This window comes from Brassica rapa, chromosome A01 (assembly GCF_000309985.2).
Source record: "Brassica rapa cultivar Chiifu-401-42 chromosome A01, CAAS_Brap_v3.01, whole genome shotgun sequence".
Lineage (NCBI taxonomy): Eukaryota > Viridiplantae > Streptophyta > Magnoliopsida > Brassicales > Brassicaceae > Brassica > Brassica rapa.
The window spans coordinates 26,134,531-26,157,328 of NC_024795.2; the positions used below are offsets into that span (position 1 = coordinate 26,134,531).

Genomic DNA, 22,798 nt, shown 5'->3' on the forward strand with positions numbered 1-22,798 from the left:
TACCTTGACATCTTGATTATTACCTGCTCATTCTTCCTTTTTATGATTTTTTTGAAAGTTTTCTTTTTTATGTTTTAACTGTTTCTATTTTCGCATTTTTCAATTTCATTTCTAAATTCATTGACCGATCGACCTGTCTTTCTCTTTTTTATTCTTTTCAAAAAAAAAACTTTCTCTCTTTTATATATCCTTACTTGTTAATAATATTTTCTTTATAAACTTCAACATCTTTAACGACAACATGTTTTTTTTTTTAACCGTAAAGATTGTGTTTTGTTTCTCATGCATGATTCTAAAAATTACGATGTGCATTGCTTTAAATATATATATTTGTTTTCTTTTCCGGATGCTTATTTGATTGGAAGGTGTGTGACAGATTGGTAATGATGCAACAACTATAAGTCTATAATATGAAAATTCAAACTAATATAGATTAATTCTACTGATACAGTAAATGCATATGTAGAATGGTGATTCGTTTGATAATGGAGCACAGCTGAATATATTAGTTATCTAATTTAAGCCACACCAATTGTCCCAGCTGCCAATGTTCTTGTCTCGTCTTTTTCTCATAAAACAGAAAAAGAAGAATTTATAAAATGAGAATAATGTTTTCGCGTTATAGCAATGGCCGTACACAAACACACACGCTATGAAAACTACGTAAAGAGAAACCCTACCCCTAGCCCCAGAATCTTAACACATGTTCAATTCCAATATTTTGCACCCATTTAAATTATTGCTTACTCCAACTACAAAATAGCCCCACGACTTCAGAAGACACCCTTCTTATATATTCTTTAACTGAATAATTTATTTACAAAATTGACAACAAACTTAGATTTGTGACTTAACTCACCCTTTCTTTCCACGGTTCAGTTGATATACTCCGGTTACATAATGATAGTGCTATTGCATGAAAACCATGCATGCTCTTATTATCTTGATTATGCAAGTTCTATCTAAAACTTAGTCGCATATCGATTCTTTAAATAATGGGGGGAGATCATGACTACTTCCCGAAGCCCATTTTTTGCAGTTTAACATTGAAGGACTAGAATCATATAATCCTTCAACCTTCAACAAACCTACTACCAATCATGTCGTGTTCTTTAGTTTTTAAGAATAAGAAAAAAGTTGAGACTGCCAAAAATCAAATAAGGCATATGGATGAGATTATAAGGATTATTATAAAACACGGAGGACCGCCTCCAAACTTGTTCAATGAGATGAAAGATTCGAAGAAAGATGATGGATGGGTCATGACATGACTGAATATGCATACAAAGATTAAAGTATGACATGTTTTTCCTTACTTTGTCTTGTTACATGTGAAGTTGTACAACTTCACAATATTGGATTCTATTTCCGTGATCTTCTTAATTTCAAACTAGTCTCGTGGAATAGACAATAAAATATTTTATGAGAAAAAAGAAGATATCCTAAATATTTAAAACTGCATCTTATAAGATGTCAGTTTTTTTTGTAACTTTATAAGATGTCAGTTATATGCCATCTATTGTAGTAAAAATAACATGGATATTGATTTTAACAAATTGCTTTGCATACATGTATAGAAATAGGATATGACCTACTTCAAACTTATCTACTATCTTCCTATTTGTTGATTCGATTATATATGCCCTAAAAACACTCAACAATCACAAGAATAGTTAATTCTCAATATCAGAAATTCTGCGTCGTGTTTTTCTTCAAAGGATCAATACCTTTTTTATTATTTTTATATATAATTCTTTTTTTTTGGCTTTTCATTCAAAGTTCAAACTCAGAAAGTGGTTCCTGGAAATCTTGCTTCCATGTGTTCTGTTAAATTAAAGAGAAACTGATATCTTAGTTCGATCTTTGTTATCTGAAAAGATTCCTACCTTTAACTATCATACACTGAAAATAACCATTCATTATTCTACAAAATAAAACTGATATAGACAGTAAATCTTTTTAAATGTATTATAAACTGTCCCAAAATTTCAGATTTCTTTATATATATATATATATATATATTGTTGTCGAAACAAAAGAAAGAACATTTTCAGGGAAATTCCGAAAGAAATATAAATGAAAGAATTCAATGAGAAAAAAAGCTCAAAGTGAATTTGTGCAATTTGTGTTTGGCTATTGTTGCTGGTGCATGTTGCCTGAGAAGTGAATCTCATATATGTAGCTGTTCCCTTGAAGAAAAAAAAAGAGGCATGAAAGTTGGTTCTCATTTTACATAAAATTCAATCCACTTTTGAAGAGTATCCTTGTCAGAGCTAGTTGCATTTTCTATTGTTTATGCCGCCAGAAATAAATATAAAGATAAAAATAAATATAAATATAAAGAAAACTGGTATTTACTGTATAGATATATTCTGATTTTGTTCTACATATTACCGGGTTCGAGTTGCCGCCCTAGCATTATCTTTCTTTATTCCTAGAAAATAGAATACCAAGTTTCTGTTCATTTCTCATAGTTCTAAAAGAAGTTGAACCAGAAAGAGAGACAAAAATCAAGGACAAAGAGAGAATGTGATTTATTATTTGGTTTTCTCAAAATAAAAAGAATTGTTATTTGGTTCTCTAATCTAAAAATGTAATATCAGGTTTGACTTTGAATCAGAATAATTAGCAACATGATCATGAACCATTTCAACTACAATACTACTATGTAATATGAACAATTCACAAAAATGCAAGAAATTATCCGCTCCATGAGTCCTGAGTTAGTTTCATGTTCAAGTGGAAAATAATATAGAATGAGTTTTGTTAGAAAATTAAAATTTGATAAAAGAGTTTGTTGATTATATCTTCTTTTCTGATAGAGATTTTTTTTTTCTTTTGTAAACTCTGATAGAGATGTTTAAAGTGAAAGAATAAGTTTTCTTACTATTTTTCATTCAATCGTGAAATGATTAAAATAAACGGAAGAAGCAAAGTTCGATGTAAATTTTGAGAGCCTAGACATAATTAACTAGACATTGATGATAACTCTAGATAAGACAATGACTTGTCGACAAATATAAAAACTATCTAGAAGCGATCAATGATCTTGAGCAAAGCTTGAGTCGACGCCAAGTAAACCTCCGTATGGTAACTTGAGGGCATATTGAATTCAAGTGTCATGAGACTGACGAGGCACGAAACTAGAGGAGCCTCCACCGTCATGCTGACGTCATACGCAGCCTTGTCATAGTCTCTAGCTATCAAGTAAGCGTCGGTTTCTCTCACGCCACGCTTCGTCGCATAACCCAAACCACACTGTCTCAACGCGGCTGCAGCCTTGGATTCCGGTGGTGCTTCAACGCAAAACTGGAAGTGCTGTTGGTGAGGGTGAGGGTTGACGCATTGTTGCATCATTAGCTCTTCGTTTGCTCTGGAGATCACGTATACTGTTACAAGTGTGGTGATGATGAGAATTTGCTATAAGAGAAGAAGTCATCTTTTTTTTAGGATGTTGAGGCTTTGTGGTTGTGTAAAGCCATGAAAGCCAAAAAAATTGCCAATCAACTTTTTGGGGTTTTAGAAATCTGTAAAATCTTAAAAGTTACTCCCTCCGTTTTTTAATATAAGTCGTTTTACAGCTATGCACGTAGATTAAGAAAACCATTAATTTCTTATATTTTCTAAACAAAAACATCATTAATTATTTACCTAACCACAATTCAACCAATAGAAAAATAGAAGATATATTACTATTGGTCATACAACATTAATTATTAATAAATTTTACATAGAAAACCGAAAACGACATATAATTTGGAACAAAAAAGTTTCTCTAAAACGACTTATAATAAAAAACGGAGGGAGTATTTTTTAAGAAAACACTTTTTTAATTATTTTTAACAGCTACTTTTTACGGTTTTAAAGTAATTTTTTCTTTATTTTTTTTACAAAAACGTGGATGACTAATTTTTTGTATTTTGTTCATTTTTAGATATACAAAACTTTTGTTTTTGTCTTCTTCTCTTACCTTCTTCAACTTTTGATTATTCTCCAAATATTTCATAACACTGACAACTCTTATGCTCCTCCTTTTCCGTTTGTTTCCTCTCCTCCACTAATTCAGTAAATCGTCTTGTACAATTCTTCTACATTTTTAGATCTACAAATTAATTATTTTCTAATTATTCTCTCTTCTGTGTGGCTTAGAACTTGGCTCAGGTTGAGGAAACGAAGGACTGAAAGGGAACCAGAGAAGGAAGAACCGGGTATGAGAGGTGGAGGTATGGGTAAACGGCATGAGAGGTGGAGACATGACGGTGTCGACGGTGAAGGAGGCGAAGGAGGTGGATAGGAAAGCGGCAGCGGTGGTGTTGGAGATAACAGAGGAAGAAGAGGATGCGGCAGAGGTGGTGTTGGAGATAGAACGAGAGTGAAGTGAGTTTGATGTAGACACAGTATGTTTGAAGAGCACGGCCAAGAAGGTAGAGAAAATGGTACTCTCTCTCTCTCTCTCTCTCTCTCAAACCCCACAGAGGAGAGGATACATATGCTTCTTTCTTTACTTGCTTTTCACGGATCTTTTTATAAATCTTTCACTTAGTCAATTCAAAATGTTGAAAAATCAAAAATCATGTGAGCCTCACAATATATATATACTAGTAGTTCTCCTGCGCCATGCGCAGATATAAAATATTTAAAAATGCTATATATAAAAAAAAAAATATTTTTATATTTTACTTTTATTAGTTTAAAAAATAAAACCATAATATAATTGTTTTTAGTTTGATTTATTCAAGTATACTTTGACCTTTTAATTTTGCATTATTTAACTTTTGATAAAAATAATTGAAATTTATAAAGTTACTTTATTATATTATTCTTTATTTAATTACCATTTTTAAATATGTCTATTTGTAAATATATAAATTATTTCTAATAATATATACATTAAATAAAAATAACTTATATACATTGATAAATATATTTTAAACTACACTTATTTTAATAATAAAAATATGATTCATATATTGATGTAAAATTTTAATATTCGTAATTATTATTTATAAATAAAAACATATTATTTTAATAGATATAAAAAAGTTATTAGGTATCATAAAATCTTACCAAAATGAATATTTACTGATAAAAAATATTTTTGATATAAAATTTATTAGTTATTACTATATTATGAAACTTTTCTAAAAATATAAATCCGTATATAGAAAATCATCATTATTATATTTAATAAATCTTACCAAAAACATAAATCTAGATATAGTAAATTTTACATGTCACAATTAGATTTATGCCATGTCATATTTCTTTTAAGCCATGTCTATCATTTTTTTTGTGAAAGTTAATGTAGTGATGACACATATACAAATTACTTCTCAAATATAGTCTTGGAGATATACATATATATCTTAAAAAATATTCGTGACTTTATTACTCTCACTACACATAGTCCGACAACTAAAATTATCATAACTTTGGGATTCAGATTTTTTGGTAAATGAAAGAATAAGGATTTTTAACGTTAAAACTCATCAACTAAGTTTGTTTTGGTTAAAAATCCCCAAATTAAGTATTTAACAAAAAAATCTTCAAACTAACTTTATTTAATAAATTAAACTCTATCAGGCCATAATTACCATTGCTACTAGTAAATTTTTAATATATACCCTGTTCGTTTGGTTGCCGCAGGTTTCGGCGGCAGCGGCGGCGGCAGCGTCAATGAAAACAGTTGTTGTTCGTTTCGCAGACGCTGCCGCTGCCGCTGACGCTGCCGCATACTATATCGCGACCGCAGGTTTTATCGGCGTCAGCCGCAGGACGCGGCGTTCAGACGCGGCGTCAGACGCAGCTTCCTGCGTCAACGAAACGAACAAGAGTTGACGCAGAATGTTGACGCTGCCGCTGCCGCCAGTACCAGCGGCAACCAAACGAACAACCCTATAGGGATTTCTACATTAAGTAAACATAGTTGAGGAGTTTTATCACTAAAAGTTCGAAAATAAAAAAAAAATTAAAATTTTATAATATTATCTAAAAATTAATAACTTAAATTTTCAAAATTAGCATTTTTAATTTTTTTGTAAATATATGAGTTTGATGTGTCTTTTAACATCAACATTATATATGTATAAATTAAAAATGTAAATACCCAGAAAATATAATAAAAATTATCTAAAGATTTGTTATTACATTTTTATTAAATAAGATCTAATTTTTATTATATTAGATCTAATTTTTATTATATTTTATTGTTTTTACATTTTTAATCTTTTAGTAATTTTATTACAGTAAACCTTTAGATAATTTTTATTATATTTTCTGGGTTTTTACATATATAATATTGATGTTAAAAACACATCAAACTCATATGTTTGCAAAAAAAATTTAAAAATGCTAATTTTAAAAATTTTAAGTTATTAATTTTTAAATAATATTATAAAAGTTTGATTTTTTTTTGTTTTTTAGATTTTTATTTGTAAAACCCCTTAACTATGTTTACTTAATGTAAAAACTCCTAAACTAAAAATCTACTGGTAATAATAATAATTTTGATATGTTAAAGTTTAATTCATTAAATAAAGTTAGTTTAGGACTTTTCCATTAAATACTTAGTTTGAGGGTTTTTATTCAAAATAAATTTAGTTGAGGGTTTTCACGTTAAAAATCCAAGAATAAAAGAAGATTGGGCTGCAAGTAAAGTAGTAAGTCTCTGTTTTGGTCAGTCAACGGCTATTCTTCTTCATTTCTTTGTCTCACGCTATCATCTCGTAAATATCAATATAACCTATGCTTTTTATGATAATATAACATTATTAATTTATGGCCAGTGATTAAAGATACCACCACCACCAAGTTCACAATCTAATCATTTTACCGGCTCAAGATAGAAGATAGAGCCATGTATATTCATAGCCATGTGAAAGTCCAACATTGGTTTAAAATTTTCAGTACATGTTTGGATATAAACTTGTTTAGCTTTAACATTTGTCCCATTATTAGGGAATCTTTTGATTCTAACTAACAGCTGCTGCTGAATTTGGATTCCGAACTCGTTGTATACTCTGCCACAAGCTTTGAGAACGAAGAAGACTTGTCTTCAAGCAATCTCGCCGGTGAATCATGTTCCTTGATAAGCCCTGCACTTAGGAGACAGAGAAAACATTAATACAAATCTTCATAGTACAAGTGTATGATGATGAATCATGAGAGTTCAGGACCTTGGTCTAGGAGCAAGACCATATCGCTGTCTATAACAGATGATATCCTGTGTGCGATTGTTATCACCGTACAATCCGCAAAGTGTTGCCTCAGAGTCTCCTGTATCAGATTATCAGTCGCAGTATCTACAGAAGCAGTGGCTTCATCAAGAACCAACACTTTGCTACTCTTGAGCAAGACTCTTCCCAGGCACACCAGCTGTCTCTGACCAACACTCCAGTTCTGTCCATTCTCGCTAACAGGAGAATCTAGTTTCAGCTCTTTCTTCCTCACTTCAACCCCGAGCTGACACTTGTCGAGCGCCTCCCAGATTTGGTCATCACTGTATTCCTCAAGAGGGTCCAAGTTGCTACGAACCGTGCCTTCAAACATGGTCGGATCTTGAGGTATGATACTCAGTCTAGAACGCAAGTCATGCAACCCAATGGTCAAGATATCTATCCCATCGATTCTGATCTCTCCGGCCGTTGGCTCCACAATCCTGAAAAGGGTTTGAATCAGAGTGGACTTGCCACATCCTGTTCTTCCAACGATTCCTGTTTTTAAACCTCCAGGGAAAGTACACGTCAGTCCATGCAGGACCATAGGCAAATGCGGTCCATACCGCACCTGGAGATTACTAATGGTAATCTCTCCGTGAGAAGGCCATGACTTCTCAGGCCGAGTTGATTCAATCACCAGAGACGGTTCGCTAGGGATGTCTATGTACTGAAGCATTCTCTCCACGGATATCATTTTGTTCTCGAGCTCACAAAGCGTCCATACCAAGTTTGATTGCAGGTTGTTTAGATTGAGTGCATATGTAATAGCCAATCCTGCAAAGCCTATAAGAAGAGACCAGAGGAAGAAGATTCTCAGTTTGTGAATCTGAAACCAAAACAAAAGAAGTCACTAGTGTAGTGACTTACTTGGATTAACTGTCCCATCAGGAGCAGAAACAACGATAACAAGTGATAGCGCAAATGCGATAGTGGCTAAGAGTTCAAGGCGGAAGCAGAGCCATTCCGTTGCACCAGTTGAATGAAACGCCAGCCGAGAAAGACAATCGCTGAGTTTCATAATGTCACTAAGGAACCTCGGTTCTTGATCAAAGCTTCTGATAGTTGTTACCCCTGAGAGTGTTTCTGAAAAATGATGCACCAAAGGCGATCTGCTTATTCCAGCTAGTCTCGCGAGTTCCCTAGCCGCAGATATGTAATATTGCTGCGTGGATAGATACCATTAAGTAAGTAAGAGTGAGAACCACACAAGAACCTTAGTATGTTTCATATCAGTAAGTAAGAAGCTAAACATTTTAGGACGTTGAGGATAGGCCTGGGCATATAAACCGAGAACCGAAAATCAAACCGGAATTAAACTGAAAAACAAACCCAAAGTTCACAAATAACCACTGGTTCATATTATGAACCGAAAAACAGAAACAAAACTAAATGGGTATCCGAAAATTCAAAATGCAATTATATACCTAAAAATATTAATTATTTTTAGTTTTAAAATTACCAAATATTTTTAAGATATTACTTATAAACCAAACTACCTTAAAACGGTTCCATCTCTAGAACCGTTAAAAACCGAAAATCGAAAGAACCAAAAACCAAACGCCCTTGCCTAGTTCAAGATTATGGACAATACCCGGTACCAGGAACTTGCAGCGACGACAGGGATGAAGATGATAAGGACCTGCCAAGCCACATGTATCATCACTCCCATTATCCCCAAAATGTTAATAGCAACAACAGCAACATATGCAAATTGACCCGGTAAACTCAGGTCCACTACACTTTGGTCTGTAGAAGCCTAAAACAAAGATTGAAAACAGACTAATTAGATAAATGAATTTGTTTGGAATATGTTTTTTTTGGAGATACTTACTCTATTCAAGATTCTTCCCATTGGTGTGACATCAAAGAAAGACATGGAAGCACGAAAAACGCGGAGATGCATTTGTGTGAAGAGTTCAGTAGCCATCTTGAAACCAGTCATCGATACCAACAATGTTCTGACGAGTATGCACAAGGAGCTCGCGATGGCTAGAACGACATAGACTAGAATCAACGTAAACCCGCTCACCCAAGGTTCAACATCCTTGGAAACAGGAGTCACCCATGTCATCCAGTAGTTGCTCCCAATGTCTAGAACCTGGAAGAGAATCTGTACCAGCAATATAATAGGAATCACTGCTCCTCCGTATGCTAGTGCCATGTATTTTTTGTATACAGTGAACCCAACTTTCCCCTTCTCCCTTTCCTCTTGTTGGACTAGTTGTCCACCTCTTGGCTTACCCGAATCTTTCTCTAGCTTTTCTTCATCCCTGGGTGCTTCTTTTTCTTTGTTTGTAGTTGATTCTGATGAATCACAGCCTTGTTCATATGTATCAACAGTTGCTAAGGCGTCAGTGTGAGCTCCCACAAGCTCCATGAAGTCTGTTCCTGAATCGAGAATTTCATTGTATCTCCCTGCTTGAGTTATCTTTCCTTCTTTCATAACCTACCAAAAATTATTATTTGATTTCAAAACTATATAGTAAGTAACATGATGCACATGCTAGATAGTAGAGAGCAAACAAGTCACAAACCAGTATAAGATCAGCTTCAGGCAGAAATTCAACTTGATGAGTGACGTATATGACTGTCTTGTCTTTCAGAATCCCCAAAATGACTTCCTGTTACAAAGAACAATAAGCACAATAGGCCCGCAGATTCGGTTTCTTCGGTTAGTTTGAAATTCGGTTAGTTCCGGTCGAAGTGAACCGGAAAAAAATTCGGTATGGTTCGGTTTCAAAATTTTCAACCAAAGTTTTTAATTTTCAGTTAAAATTTCGGTTTAAATTGAATAAATTTTGAAAAATTTTGGTTAAATTCGGTTATTTGGTTCGGATTTCGGTTAGTTCGGTTCAAACTTTTGGTTAAGATTAGTATGGCAGCCAATGGATTATACTATGGCTTGACAATTTTTACTATGGACTATACTATGGATTATACTATGGACTTTCGGTTCATACTATGGCTTGGCATTTTTTTCTAGAAAATCAAACTAACCGGTTATTAAACCGAACTGAAAGCCATATTAAGTTACTGAACTGAACCGAATAAATGTTCGGTTCGGATAATAGCCGTAGGCCTAAAGCACACAACACAGCACAAAGGTGATGGGAAGAGTGGAAACAAAAGGAAAAGTTGTATTACCTTGAAGAGATGTGATCCTGTATGAGCGTCTACTGCACTAAAAGGGTCGTCAAACAAATAAATATCTGCGTTTTGGTAGAGAGCGCGAGCGATTTGTATACGCTGCTTCTGTCCACCGCTTAGATTGATACCCCTTTCCCCAACCACCGTCTGGTCATGGAACGGAAGCAACTCCAAGTCCTTGTTCAAACAGCATGCTTCAAGCACTCTCTCGTACCAATCTCTTTCCATTGGCTTACCAAACAGAATATTATCCTCCACCTTGCCGCTTTGGATCCAAGGAGACTGTGCAACGTATGCCTTTCTTCCATAAACCTTAACGGTTCCAGATATTTTGGGGACTTCGCCTAGTATGGATGAGAGTAAGCTTGATTTACCCGAGCCAACGGTACCACAAACAGCTACATTCATCCCTTGAGACACTTCAAAACTCACTTCTCTCAATGTTGGGATTGAGGAAGAGTCATCCCAAGAGAAACAACCATTTCTAACTTCAAGAGCCATCTCTGAATAAGTAAGTCTCTCCACAACATCATTCCGCAAATCATCCAGACAGAGAAAAGATGCAATCCTGGCGAGAGACACCTTAACCTGAACAAACATCGAGATGGTCTCAGGAAGTTTGTAGATTGGACTCTGCAGAATCTGGAAAATCGCAAGGGCCGCCAGTATCTTCCCTGATTCAAGAGGAATCTTGAGCAACACACAAGCGCCAAAAGCTGTTGCGGATATGAAAGAAGGCGCGGTCAACAGAACAGAGCTCATAGCGGCTGAGTTATACACAAACTTCTTGAGCCAGCCTGCTTCGACGTGTCTAAGGTCAAGAATCTTGGAAAGGAACTTCATCTCCCACCCCTGAAGCTTGAGAATCCTCATGTTCAGTAACACCTCCGATGTTTTCTTCATCCTGTTGTCTTTGGACTTCATCAGATTGCTCTGGAACTTATCTTCCAGCTTCGCAAAGGGATAGTTTGCAAGCATAACTAAAATAAAGGCCGGGAAAGCTGCAACTGATCCGTGTCCGAGGCTATTGTACAAGATCCATAACGCCAAACTAACTTGTAGAACAAGTATCCACGGATCATGCATAAACCAAGTGAAAGCATCTAGCCTGTCAGCATCTACCGCCATGAGGTTTATAATCTCGCCACTAGTTTGTCCTTGTCCTTGCTTTGAATGACATGGAAGGGTCAAGCCCTTCTCGTAGATCATTGAGACCAGGACAGCTTTCATCCCAAGTCCAGCTTTGCCTCCCCTGAAGTACCAATGCCTCCGGGTTTGGCATTCCACAAGCTTGGCGACGAAGAAAACCGTCACTAAAACGTACCCTTGGTGTTTATATTGCCTTTGACCGTTCAGGTACTGAACAAAACTGTCCATGAGATACGGCGCAACGTAGCAAGACATCGTGGAGACAAAAGCAAAGATGAATGACAAGAGAATGTCTCGCCATACTGAGAGGAAGAGTGCTTTGACAAGCTTAAACGTGGTGATCCTTCTCTCACCATCGTCCCATTCAAGCTTACTCCTGAATACTCGAAAGAGGTTCTCAGCTCTGTCACTGCTGTCAACTTGAGGAACGTCCTTGCTGTCTATGATTTTCTCGTTTCCTAAGGTGACCAAAGGACTCATCCAAGAGAAACTCACGAGGCTTAGAAACCCAGCTTTTGAGAAAGGTGTAGTTACCTCATCATCACAGACTTCATTCTCAATCAATAACGGTTCTTCTAGGAGGTTGTTCCTCTCACCTTCTCCTTGCTTCCACAAGCACGAACAACAGAGAAGCAAGCCAGCGCAAACGCCCACTAAGTCAGACACTACGATGTGAACTGACACCAGTTCTTGCTTCTTGTATAGAACGAAGTCTACCACAAGACGGTAGCAAGAAAGCAAGACATATAGAACCCACCAGACTCTAAGCAAATATGGTAACTTTTGCTCATGAGAATCAGTGTATAGTCCACGAAGGTACATGGAGATGGCACCCCAAGTCAGCGCAGCCAACAGAAGGTCAAAGAGAGTCCACACATTTGAATGCCAGCGAACGCAGCTCAGCAGCGAGAGCACAGAATAAAATACAGATAACGACACACAGCACATAACAACCAGCTTACTAAACGTTGAAGACATCTTTGTAGACCTTTTAGCCATGAAGTCATCACTGTTCTCACAAGCTACCTTCTTGTTGTATACCCATGAACCAAAAAGAATTAGTAGAAGCACCAGATTCAAGAAAAAGGAGAGCAAAGGTAAGTACATGGGCTGAATGAGAAGAAAATCGAGAGGATTTTCCATCGGAGAATGAGGGAGAGAGTTGACCAAAATGATCCCTCTTTGTGACTGGACGGATGTTTTCATAGGCCACTGACTCATATTCCCAGCACTGAGTCAATAAATAATACTACTTTGGAAGACCAAGACGAGCCACAAATAATATTATATATAGACCCATGACGCTGCAAACACAACCTAACCTTACGCAGAAACTTCCCTGTGATTAATAATACTAACAAAATGAAAACTAACCACTTTTTCTACAAGAAGTGTCAACAGAAACAGAAGACAGTTACAGAAAAATATATGTAGGTTCTTATTGATTGTATGTATGACTATTTATAATTCAATATAACCATATAGCTGTATGCATGATTCTAACATTCTCCAAGGTAAATATACGACGTAGCTGAATATAAATGCATTATGCCAAATTAACATGTTTTGTTTTTCATGTTAATTTGTGGATAAACTTGCAGATTAATCATACTAATGAAGTGGCTTTCAAGATTCCATTTTCCTGATTTTCTATTCATACTTGTATATTTAAATAAGGATTCCACTAAAATACATTGAACTTATTTATAACAGTTGACAGCAAAACAATTAGTAAACACACATACAAAAAAAGGATTCCTTTGAACTTGCTTACTTGCTGATTTGTTCATCATTTAAGAACAAGAACCATAGAATATTCATTACAGGGGATCTCAAAATACAAGGCTTACAAGTTCTAAGCAGTGTGGTTGATCTGAAACAGTCTGTTCATGAAATGCAAGTGCCCATCACCTGTGAGGAAGAAACACTTTGGATCAAGATACTGTGAGGTAGATTATAGCTTGATGAAGATTTTGTATTCAGTTCACTAACTACACACACATTAGTATGAGCTCTTTTCAGAACAAGCTTTGTTTTTGTTACCACTGTAAAGAAAGTTACGGTTGATCTTCAGAGATTCACCTCCACATCAACACCAGCAGGAAGATCCAGCTGCATCAAGGAGTCGATGGTTTGAGCAGTAGGGTAGAGAATATCAATCATCCGCTGGTGAGTCCGGATCTCAAAGTGAAACCTTGCATCCTTGTGAACGTGGGGAGACTTGAGAACACAGTAGATACGCTTCTTGGTCGGCAATGGAGAAGGACTCATAGTCTTGGCATTGGTGTTCCTCGCAGCGTCAAGTATCTGCTTGCATGAGTCCTCAATGAGAGGCACCCAGTATGATCTAAGCTTGATCCTAATCTTCTGCTTCGGCGCCATCTGATTACAAAAAAAAAACAAATCTAACTTAACCAAACAAAACAATTAATCTCCACAAAAACCTCCATAGAAAACATAACTCTGGTCTGAAAATTATTAAGGCACTTAAGAGCGTAGTAAACCAAAAAAAGACAACAACTTTGACAAATCTGCATATTCGAACATTCTAGTAGTGAGCTGGAAGATACCTTATCTGCGTCTACATTGATGGAGGAAGAGCTCGGAACCTGAAAGTCACACACAGATACAAAAAAAAAGGAGTAAACTTTACCAGAACAAACAGTAAACACACACATAAAGGGACAAGCTTTTATCTTACGTGACATGGTAATGATTCTGCAACACATGTGTTCCGAGCATTGTCTTATGCAAACAAATCGACGAATCCGAGAGGGAGACACAGAAAGGAAGAAGGAGTGTGTACAATGAAAGCAGAGAGAGTTTCTGTCTGGTAGGAGAAGACGAAGAGGTTCGATTTGGGAAATATGAATGAAGTTACAGAAGAAACCGCTATTGAATTCTCAAACCAAGAACCGATCTTTCTTCTTCTTCTTCTTCCTCCTCTCAACCAATGCGGCAGAGGTGGTGTTGGAGATAGCAGAGGTCAAAGTTACGCCGGTGGTGGTGTTGGTAAGCCGGTAGTTGTTCGCCGCTGTCGTCAAAGTCACGCCTGGTGGTGGTTTTGAATAATATATACACATGTATTTAGTTCTGTATTTTATAATAAATATATATATGTATCTACATCTTTAATTTAATATAATTTATACTTATTTAATAAATAATTATTGCAAATTTTTTTTACAACTACTTAACGACCGTTAATTTTACTACTAAAAACCGACTACACGTAGCAATAACAAAGTAATTCATAAGCGAAATCTAATTTTGCGACTGAACTCTGATAATGTACTGTAGTCCCATTTCAGTAGGGAAATTACAATTCATTGATGATTACGACTCGTTGATTTGCGACTACGTGTATTAGTCGTAAATCAGTTGCAAACGTAAGTTTGCGATTGATTAGCTATTGATCTTGTAGAAGATCATGTGAATGACATCCAAACGATAAATAAGGAAGAACTTCTAAATACGATGGAACAAGATCTCAGTTTAAAACAATACATGGAAGGTGTTCTTGATGAGATTACAAACAACATATAGACTAGGCTCCGTTAAATTTTAATATTTTATATTTTATTTGATAAATTATAATCTTATTTAAAAATAATAAAAATAAAATGTTGGTTATAATAAAAAATAAAACGTATTTGTTGCTAAATTTTGACCGATAAATATAATGTAAATAGAAAGAAATAAGTAATATATTGTGGAAATGAATGTGAAATTATATATTATAACAGTCACAGCTCCTAAAGTTTTTGATGTCAATCAAGTTTTAAACTTTTTAAAATAATAATAATTGTTTTTAAAGCGAAATTCTCTATAGCCATATTTCTTACCAATCGGACAAGTCCATTAGAGCTGTTTTGACTTTGTAACGTTAGGAGAGAATACAAGTTTTTTTTTGTATGATTCCACTGAGTGCATTATGTTTGTTGGTAACATGTATGTAGTGAAAGCGTTACGAGCTAAATAATATTTAAGCACAACAAAACGTGAGCCGTGTGTTGTTTCTTCAAAATGGTGACACTCATGAATTGATGTTTATGTTATAGTTAAAAAAAAATTCAACCTTAGTAGTATATCATGGGCCATTTAATGTATAAACTTAGAGATTAGCAATAACCGCTAGTGGGCATCCTACGGCTTAGTGTTCCATAGGCCCATGGGCCACAATCCCATTCATGTGAATGCGAGAGGGAGCCGACCCGAGCCGTGTTTTTGTTGATGACCGTTAAGAGCCAGAGGATAGATCCGTAATTTCGAATACATTTGAAATAAATAAAAAACTAGCCGTTACTAAAGAAAGAGCCGCTTTATTAATCAAATCAGCATCTTTCCTCTGTACACTACAACTCTTAACGCCTCTCTCTATCTCACTTCCATGGCCTTAGATCAAACCACGAATCCACCAATCATGGAGTCAAAGACGAGACACCCTCTTCACCAAATCGCAGACACGCCGACTCACAAGCTTCTCCTGAAACAATGGCTGAAAGAAGAAGAACTCATCCTCAACCGCGTCTCACACAAAGAGTCTCAGATTGACTCCGTGCGACGAGAGATCACTCAGCTCTACATCTTCTTCTTCCTCTTCCACTCCATCTCTCTCCTCCTTCTCTTCCACGCTTCCTCTTCCTCTTCTTTATCAGCCTGTAAGAGATCATGGATCCCTTCTCTTTGTTCCCTTGTCTCTTCTCTCGGACTCATCTGGGCCGTGAGGTACAAGTCTGAAGTTGAGTCGCATCTTGAGAAGTTGCTGGAGAGGGAGAAAGAAGACGCGAAGCTGTTGAGGAAGTGCGTTGAGGAGTTGAAGAAGAAAGGGTTAGAGTTTGATTTGCTCAAGGAAGTGGATGCTCTTCGTAGGGCGAAGAGCTTGAGGGTTGAGTCGAAGGTTGTGAAGAAATGGTCCGCGAGAGATTTCGTGACGCTCTTCTTCTTCTCTGTTTCATGTTTGGTTCTTGCTATGATTAGGCTCATTCTCTGCGATTAGATTCTTCTGTTTTTCTCTTTTGTTATACTTTGCAGTACTATTCAGCAGAAAGTCTCTTGTTTCTGCAAGTTTTAATGTTTTTTTTTAGAGATAATAAAGAGTTAACCTCGTCATTTTGTTTATGCAACACAGTTTTGTTATTTTTCAACTTATTAATGAAGCAAAAAAAAAACATTAAGGAAAAACAAGAAATGTCTTAGAACAAGAGAGAGATTAGATGCAATGAAAAGCTCAAGATTTTTTCATATAACAAAGTTTCATCAGATTATTTATTACACATAGAAATTCCTTTTCCTTATCTTCATCCCCCAGAAGAAGATCAATAAGGATAGGGATGTAAAGGTAATTATGCAGCTTTCCCATTGGAGAAAAATCAGAGAAATTGGGGGTTTAAACTTTAAAGGTTAGAAGAAGATTCATTTTCCTCGTATTAATTACATGGGCCCGGCCCATTAAAGCTTAGGCTCGACCAAACTAATAAACAATAGTCTAGTAAATAACTTTCATGGAGTCCCCTTGATGTAAAAGAAAGAGCAGTTTAAATTTTATTTATTTCGGTTTTTGTAAGGTATAAACGGCCGATGGCTATTATTACATTCCTGAATATCCAAACACTTATGAAGACAACACAGAGAAGTGGCTGTCTGGCTGACTTAATGTTCGTGCATTCATGTCCAAAAGTTTATATCGATTTTGTGTTTCAATCATGATTATAGTAGAACAAGTTCCATCAATTTGTAAAAGCTTCAAGCCTTCAACTTCTTTTGCCTTATCTTCATCCGCCACTACTTCAGTGACATTAAGCATTGAGATATGCTCTTCATAACCAAATCTGACTCTCACAGCAAAGGAATTGATGATATACTTATCAAGGTCGTGTCAAGCAAGATCAGTAGCTTAAATAACAATGTGATGCAGATAAGTATTTGAAATATTTCCAAATATCTTGTTATTTATTTTATTAGTTATATTAATATAGAAATTACAAAATAAAAGTAAGTATTTAATTTGAGACCAACCTGGAAATTATCATAATCCAAATAAATAACAAGATTTTTGGAAATATTCCAAATACTTATCTGCATCACAATGTTATCCACCCGGTGAGCGTTGAACCTCACCTCTGCTGTTGGAGCTGCAAGCATTAAGTGATAAGGAAATGACATTATTATTTATATAAAACACTCCCAAAGCGTATAAGACGGTGTTCAGTGACATTATCCATTGAGATGTGCTCTTCAATACTTTTCGGAAGCAGAAATGTTCGTACGGACTCATTAGTAATAGAGACTAAGATCAGAATCGTGTATATCAATCTAATCTAGTTGTATTGTAAGTAGCTGAAAAAGTCTTTTTAGTCGACGAAGTAAACGGCGTGTAACGGGCAATTGTGATAGTGGAGAGTATGCCCCATAAGAGCATGTACAACGCGGGTTGTTAGTTAATCCTTAAGTGTAATCCTTAGCTTTTTGTGATTAAATAAACAATAAAAATATCGATTAAGCTAAGGATGAATCCTAAATTAAGGATTAAAAGGACGGAATCCGTAATGCGCTGGCGTTACGTGAGTGGCTGGAGTCACATTTGTTTTTGGTGGGGTGAGTGAAAAAAAAACGCGAAGAAATTCATTTGTTCGACCCAAGGAAAAAAAAAACCAGAGGCGTGACGGAGGCGATAGAGGGGCGAATCGTGATCGTCGTTGTCGAAGGTAAATCCGGCTTCTCTGTCTGTTAATTTTTCTTCTGGGCTTGATGCATGTTCATTTCATCGGTTGAAAGGGTTCGATTGTGGGGTTTAAATAGAATTAGGGTTTGAAATGGGATTGGGGATTTCAATCGAATTAGGGTTTTTGTCTGGGTTTGTAATTTTCTTATTTTCGAGGCGATGTTGTGTTGTTATTGACGCGATTCCAGGTTCTGGATTGAGTAAATGGGATTGGGGATTTTATTCGAATTAGGGGTTTCTTCTGCGTTTGCTAATTTGTTCTTTTAGATAGGATTGTTTGTTGTTCTCGTCGGGAATGAAATCGAAATAGGGTTTTGTTCTGGATTGAAATCGTATAATGGTTTTCTTGTCGGTTCACACTCGATAAAAGGTTTGAGGCTGGATTTGTTTTCGTTGCAGGTACAGAAATGGAGGAAGAACTTCGAGATATGAAAGCACACAAAGCGTACATCAGCATGGTTGATTTCGTTGCAGAAGCGCAACAGGGCATTCCCAAACTGTGCCCCTGTGGCTCAATCACGAAGGAAACCGTTGATGAAGAGGACACTTACGACTACCTCCCTGGGAAAAGATACTTCATCTGCAAAGACTTCGAGGTGTGAACTTTTATTTCTATCTCATTTATTTATATGCGATTCTTGTTCTTCCTTATTTGTTTGTTGTTTGACCAATTTCCACTATTTTGTTTGGCAGAATGACGGACTTCATTTCAGGCAACCATGGGTTACGGGTGTGACAGAAGAGGTTGAGAGGCTGAAACTACGGGTTCACGAGCATGAGAAGCTTCTCAGAGAGTGTGAGGCACTTAAGGTGAGATTCAATTGTCAGTTTCATAATAAAGTTAGTTGTTTGTACTACATTTCTAAACCATTGTTTGGTTTACCTGTTCTCTGTACAGGCACAGGTTGCAATGCTGGTAAAGCGGGTGACAGAACTTGAATTACTGCACTAAGGTTAGTCTAACTGAACTTTATTAGTTACTATATAACTCGCTAGTTACTAGTTTTAGTTGTTTGAATAGAAACGGATAGGACAGGCACCTGTTTAGTTTGAAATCTGTACACTTTGCGTTAATGAACTTGTAGAGTGTGTAGTTATAAATGCTTAGCTTAACGACCATTAAATTTTCTATAGCTGTTGTGATAGGACAGTTTTCTACTTGTATTGAATGTAGAATCCCTTATTTAATCTTACTAGTTTCTAGTAGAGAATCACACAGTTTTATTCATACTCTTTACAAACTCCTAAATGGAAAGCTCTTCTAGTTTTGTTAACCTGTTAACGAGTCAAGGGGCAGTTGACCTTGACTCATTAGAAACTCCGGCGTTTAGTACCCAATCTCCGCAAGAGGCAAGTGTGAAAGAAAGGAGAAAGTGGACTGTCAAGGACGATTTAGTCCTCATTGGGGCTTGGCTCAACACCAGCAAAGATTCAATTGTCATTAACGAACAGAAAGGCGCTGCCTTCTGGAAGAGGATTGTAGAGTATTACAACTCCAGTCCTCTCCTCGTTGGGATGGTGCCTAGAGAACTAGGGCAATGCAAGCAAAGATGGGCCAGGATCAATGATCTGGTCTGTAAGTTTGCTGGCTGCTACGACACGGCCTTGAGGGAACAGAGAAGCGGGCAAAACGACAATGACGTGATGAAGGCTGCGTTGGATATCTTCAACAGTGACCACAACATGAAGTTCAACTTAGAACATGCGTGGAGGGAGCTTAGGCACGATGTGAAATGGTGTTCTACGTATATGGAGAAGGACAAGGATAAGCGCAAGGCAACTCCAGTGCCAGAGCCAGAAGAAAGACCGGTGGGGGTTAAGGCTGCTAAGGCTGCGGGTAAGAGGCACAAAACTGGAAAAGATGAAGAGTTAAGCAAGCTAGAAGGACTTATGGAGCTGAAAAAGCAAATCTCAAAGCAAAGTTTGCTAGAGAGTTTGCTAACCAAACCAGAGCCACTCAATGAGATGGAATTGGCTCTGAAAACGAAACTGTTGTCTGAATTGTTGTCATGAGTGATGGTTTGTTAGTGGTAGTTATGTTTGCATTACAATGTTTGCGTTTTTTCTACTTTACTGACTCATCTCAAATGCTTTGTTTCAGGTGAAGTACAAGACATGTGCCACATGAAGACAAATGATGCTGTTTCAGTCACGGGTGTTTCTTTTTTCCTTGCGCATGTGAACCAATTCAGAGGTTCACGGGTTGTATGTTTAGCTGCGGCTTTCTATTGTTTTTTTATAACCATGTCACGGGTTCTATGTAACTTTTCGTGCCTTTATAAGGCAGTGTGTAATGTTTCATTTCTTGTACTCTAAACTTGAACCACTCCATGTATCAAACGTACGTTTAAGAATTCTCAACATTGTCTTTCGCTTGATAAAGTCTTAAGTCTTCACATATCAAGGCTACAAGGTAATAAGTCTTCTCAACATTGTCTTTCGCTTAATTAAACTCTCCAATCTAATAATATTTTATGCCTAAACTTTGAATGAATTCCAAAAGTGATGTTTACTCCTATTTGCATAAAATTATATTTATGGTTTTTAAGTTTAAATGCTAAACTTTCTGGATTATATTGCCAAATTTAGATTGAAATTTCAAGTTCGATCATTAACATATAAGACCGTATACATACTTGAAAATCAGTAGGTTCCCTTGTTTTAGTCAAAGACCGAGTTTCTCTATATCATCATGAGCTCACTTGCATAACCGTTTTTGTAGTCTAAAATGAAGGAACTGAAATAATTTAACTTTTTGCGAAAACTTTTCCACTTTTTCCTTGGGGATCTATTTATGAGTCTCTGTATTTTGATCTTTCGAATCCTTTATAAATGAAACATAGTACATTATAAATGCGGCTTTAGATTATGTTCATCAAATCATGTTATTATTTCCTCATAATTATAGACATGATCTTCAATATTTTGATTATAATTTTTTTTTTTTAAACGAAATATAGCCAAATATGGGAGATGAAGTGGATCGCAGATTAAATGCGGCTTTAGATGAAGCTGTCGATGAATATTTGGAAGATACATACAACGACATCGTAAAGAAGCAAAAAAAGAAAGAGAGAAAACGTGCATATGTCGAAAGAAACCGCGAAGAGGGCCATACCCGTCTATGGAATGACTACTTCAGTGAAAATCCAACATTTCCGCCTCATTTATTCAGACGCCGTTTCCGCATGAACAAGGACGTTTTCATGCGTATTGTCGATCGTCTCTCAGAAAATTATCCTTTCTTCCAACAAAGAAGAGATGTTGTCGGAAGATTAGGTCTATCTCCACTACAAAAGTGTACGGCAGCTCTTCGTATGCTTGCTTATGGCTGTGCGGCTGACGCCGTTGACGAATACCTCAGACTTGGTGAAAGCACGGCACTTTCATGTTTAACGAATTTCACAGAAGGGGTAATTGATTTATTTGGAGAAGAGTATATGCGAAGACCCACTCCAGAGGATCTTCAACGACTGCTCGATATTGGAGAGATTCGCGGCTTCCCGGGAATGATAGGAAGCATCGATTGTATGCATTGGGAGTGGAAAAATTGCCCAACCGCTTGGAAAGGACAGTACACCCGTGGATCAGGAAAGCCAACAATTGTCTTGGAAGCTGTAGCTTCCCAAGATCTTTGGATTTGGCACGCTTTTTTTGGTCCTCCAGGTACCTTAAACGATATTAACGTCCTCGATCGATCTCCTGTTTTTGATGACATTTTACAAGGTCGAGCTCCAAGGGTACAATACCTGGTAAACGGACACCAATATGGTTTGCCTTACTACCTCACAGACGGCATATATCCAAGATGGTCAACATTTATCCAATCTATCTCAAACCCTCAAAGTCCTGAAGCACAGTTATTTGCTAAAGTTCAGGAGTCCACCCGAAAAGATGTGGAGCGTGCTTTCGGAGTATTGCAAGCTCGATTTGCAATAGTTAAAAACCCGGCTATTTTGTGGGACAAGACCCAAATAGGGATGGTTATGCGAACATGTATCATAGTGCACAATATGATAGTGGAAAATGAACGCAATGGATACAGCGGGTGTGATATATCAGAGTTTGAAGAAGGAGAATCGAGTAGAAGTTCAGAGGTGGATATGTCATATACTCGCAGGCCTTCAAATCTCCGAACTATGCTTGAAATACGTACTCAAGTTCGTGACCCACATACGCATGAACAATTGAAATTTGATTTGATCCAAAATATTTGGAACAAGTTTGGTAATGATGAAAATGTTTAATTGTTGTATGTTTCTATTTTCTCTTTCAATAAATAAAAATTTTAAATTTTTTTTTAAAAAAATTTATTAATAATTTTCTAAGGATTCCTTAACGGTAACACCATTGGAACAATATTTGTGATTAGAGTCCTTGACTATTCATAAAAAAAAAAAAAATAATAATAAACTAATGTTAAGGACTCCAATGGTGGGTAACACCATTGGAGGTGCTCTAACGTTCTTATTTCGTTAATCTTATTAAATTGCGAAGAAATAGTCACGTTGGTTTGTACGGTATGGCACGTTACGAAGAAAAAGAGGTTGGAGTGGGTAGG

General features: G+C 36.4%; 7 protein-coding genes across 7 annotated transcripts; 4 read left to right on the plus strand and 3 right to left on the minus strand.

Moving 5' to 3' along the window:
- Window positions 1-94: 94 nt before the first annotated feature.
- Window positions 95-4,006, minus strand: LOC108870588. The gene is given in 2 exon segments (XM_033276532.1): window positions 95-3,507; window positions 3,971-4,006. Coding segments are annotated over 2 exon segments (513 nt in total). The 3' UTR covers window positions 95-3,030.
- LOC103849716 lies at window positions 3,857-16,639 on the plus strand. Its single transcript, XM_009126431.3, has 2 exons — window positions 3,857-4,349; window positions 14,478-16,639. Exon 2 carries the CDS (start codon window positions 15,904-15,906, stop codon window positions 16,510-16,512), a length of 609 nt encoding a protein of 202 aa, XP_009124679.1. The 5' UTR covers window positions 3,857-4,349; window positions 14,478-15,903; the 3' UTR covers window positions 16,513-16,639.
- Window positions 6,841-12,964, minus strand: LOC103849717 (ABC transporter C family member 6). The gene is made up of 7 exons (XM_009126432.3): window positions 10,362-12,964; window positions 9,752-9,838; window positions 9,049-9,663; window positions 8,809-8,973; window positions 8,085-8,379; window positions 7,176-8,000; window positions 6,841-7,094 (listed from the first exon to the last, which is right to left on the minus strand). Exons 1-7 carry the CDS (start codon window positions 12,732-12,734, stop codon window positions 6,976-6,978), a joined length of 4,479 nt encoding a protein of 1,492 aa, XP_009124680.2. The 5' UTR covers window positions 12,735-12,964; the 3' UTR covers window positions 6,841-6,975.
- On the minus strand, window positions 13,199-14,496 carry LOC103849782 (30S ribosomal protein S10, chloroplastic; the record flags this gene model as incomplete). Its single annotated transcript, XM_033276534.1, is given in 5 exon segments — window positions 13,199-13,424; window positions 13,557-13,895; window positions 14,084-14,122; window positions 14,220-14,367; window positions 14,369-14,496. Coding segments are annotated over 4 exon segments (627 nt in total), but the record flags the coding sequence as incomplete, so codon positions are not given.
- Window positions 16,640-17,763: 1,124 nt separating the features above from the next.
- Window positions 17,764-19,562, plus strand: LOC103834714. The gene is made up of 3 exons (XM_018653908.2): window positions 17,764-18,833; window positions 18,931-19,047; window positions 19,136-19,562. The coding sequence occupies exons 1-3, from the start codon at window positions 18,645-18,647 to the stop codon at window positions 19,187-19,189; spliced, it is 360 nt and encodes a 119-aa protein (XP_018509424.1). The 5' UTR covers window positions 17,764-18,644; the 3' UTR covers window positions 19,190-19,562.
- LOC117125754 (glutathione S-transferase T3-like) lies at window positions 19,486-21,531 on the plus strand. Its single transcript, XM_033276536.1, has 2 exons — window positions 19,486-20,650; window positions 21,198-21,531. Exon 1 carries the CDS (start codon window positions 19,486-19,488, stop codon window positions 20,248-20,250), a length of 765 nt encoding a protein of 254 aa, XP_033132427.1. The 3' UTR covers window positions 20,251-20,650; window positions 21,198-21,531.
- Window positions 21,204-22,484, plus strand: LOC103849781. Its single transcript, XM_033276537.1, has 2 exons — window positions 21,204-21,765; window positions 21,904-22,484. The coding sequence occupies exons 1-2, from the start codon at window positions 21,204-21,206 to the stop codon at window positions 22,482-22,484; spliced, it is 1,143 nt and encodes a 380-aa protein (XP_033132428.1).
- The last annotated feature ends 314 nt before the right edge of the window (window positions 22,485-22,798 follow it).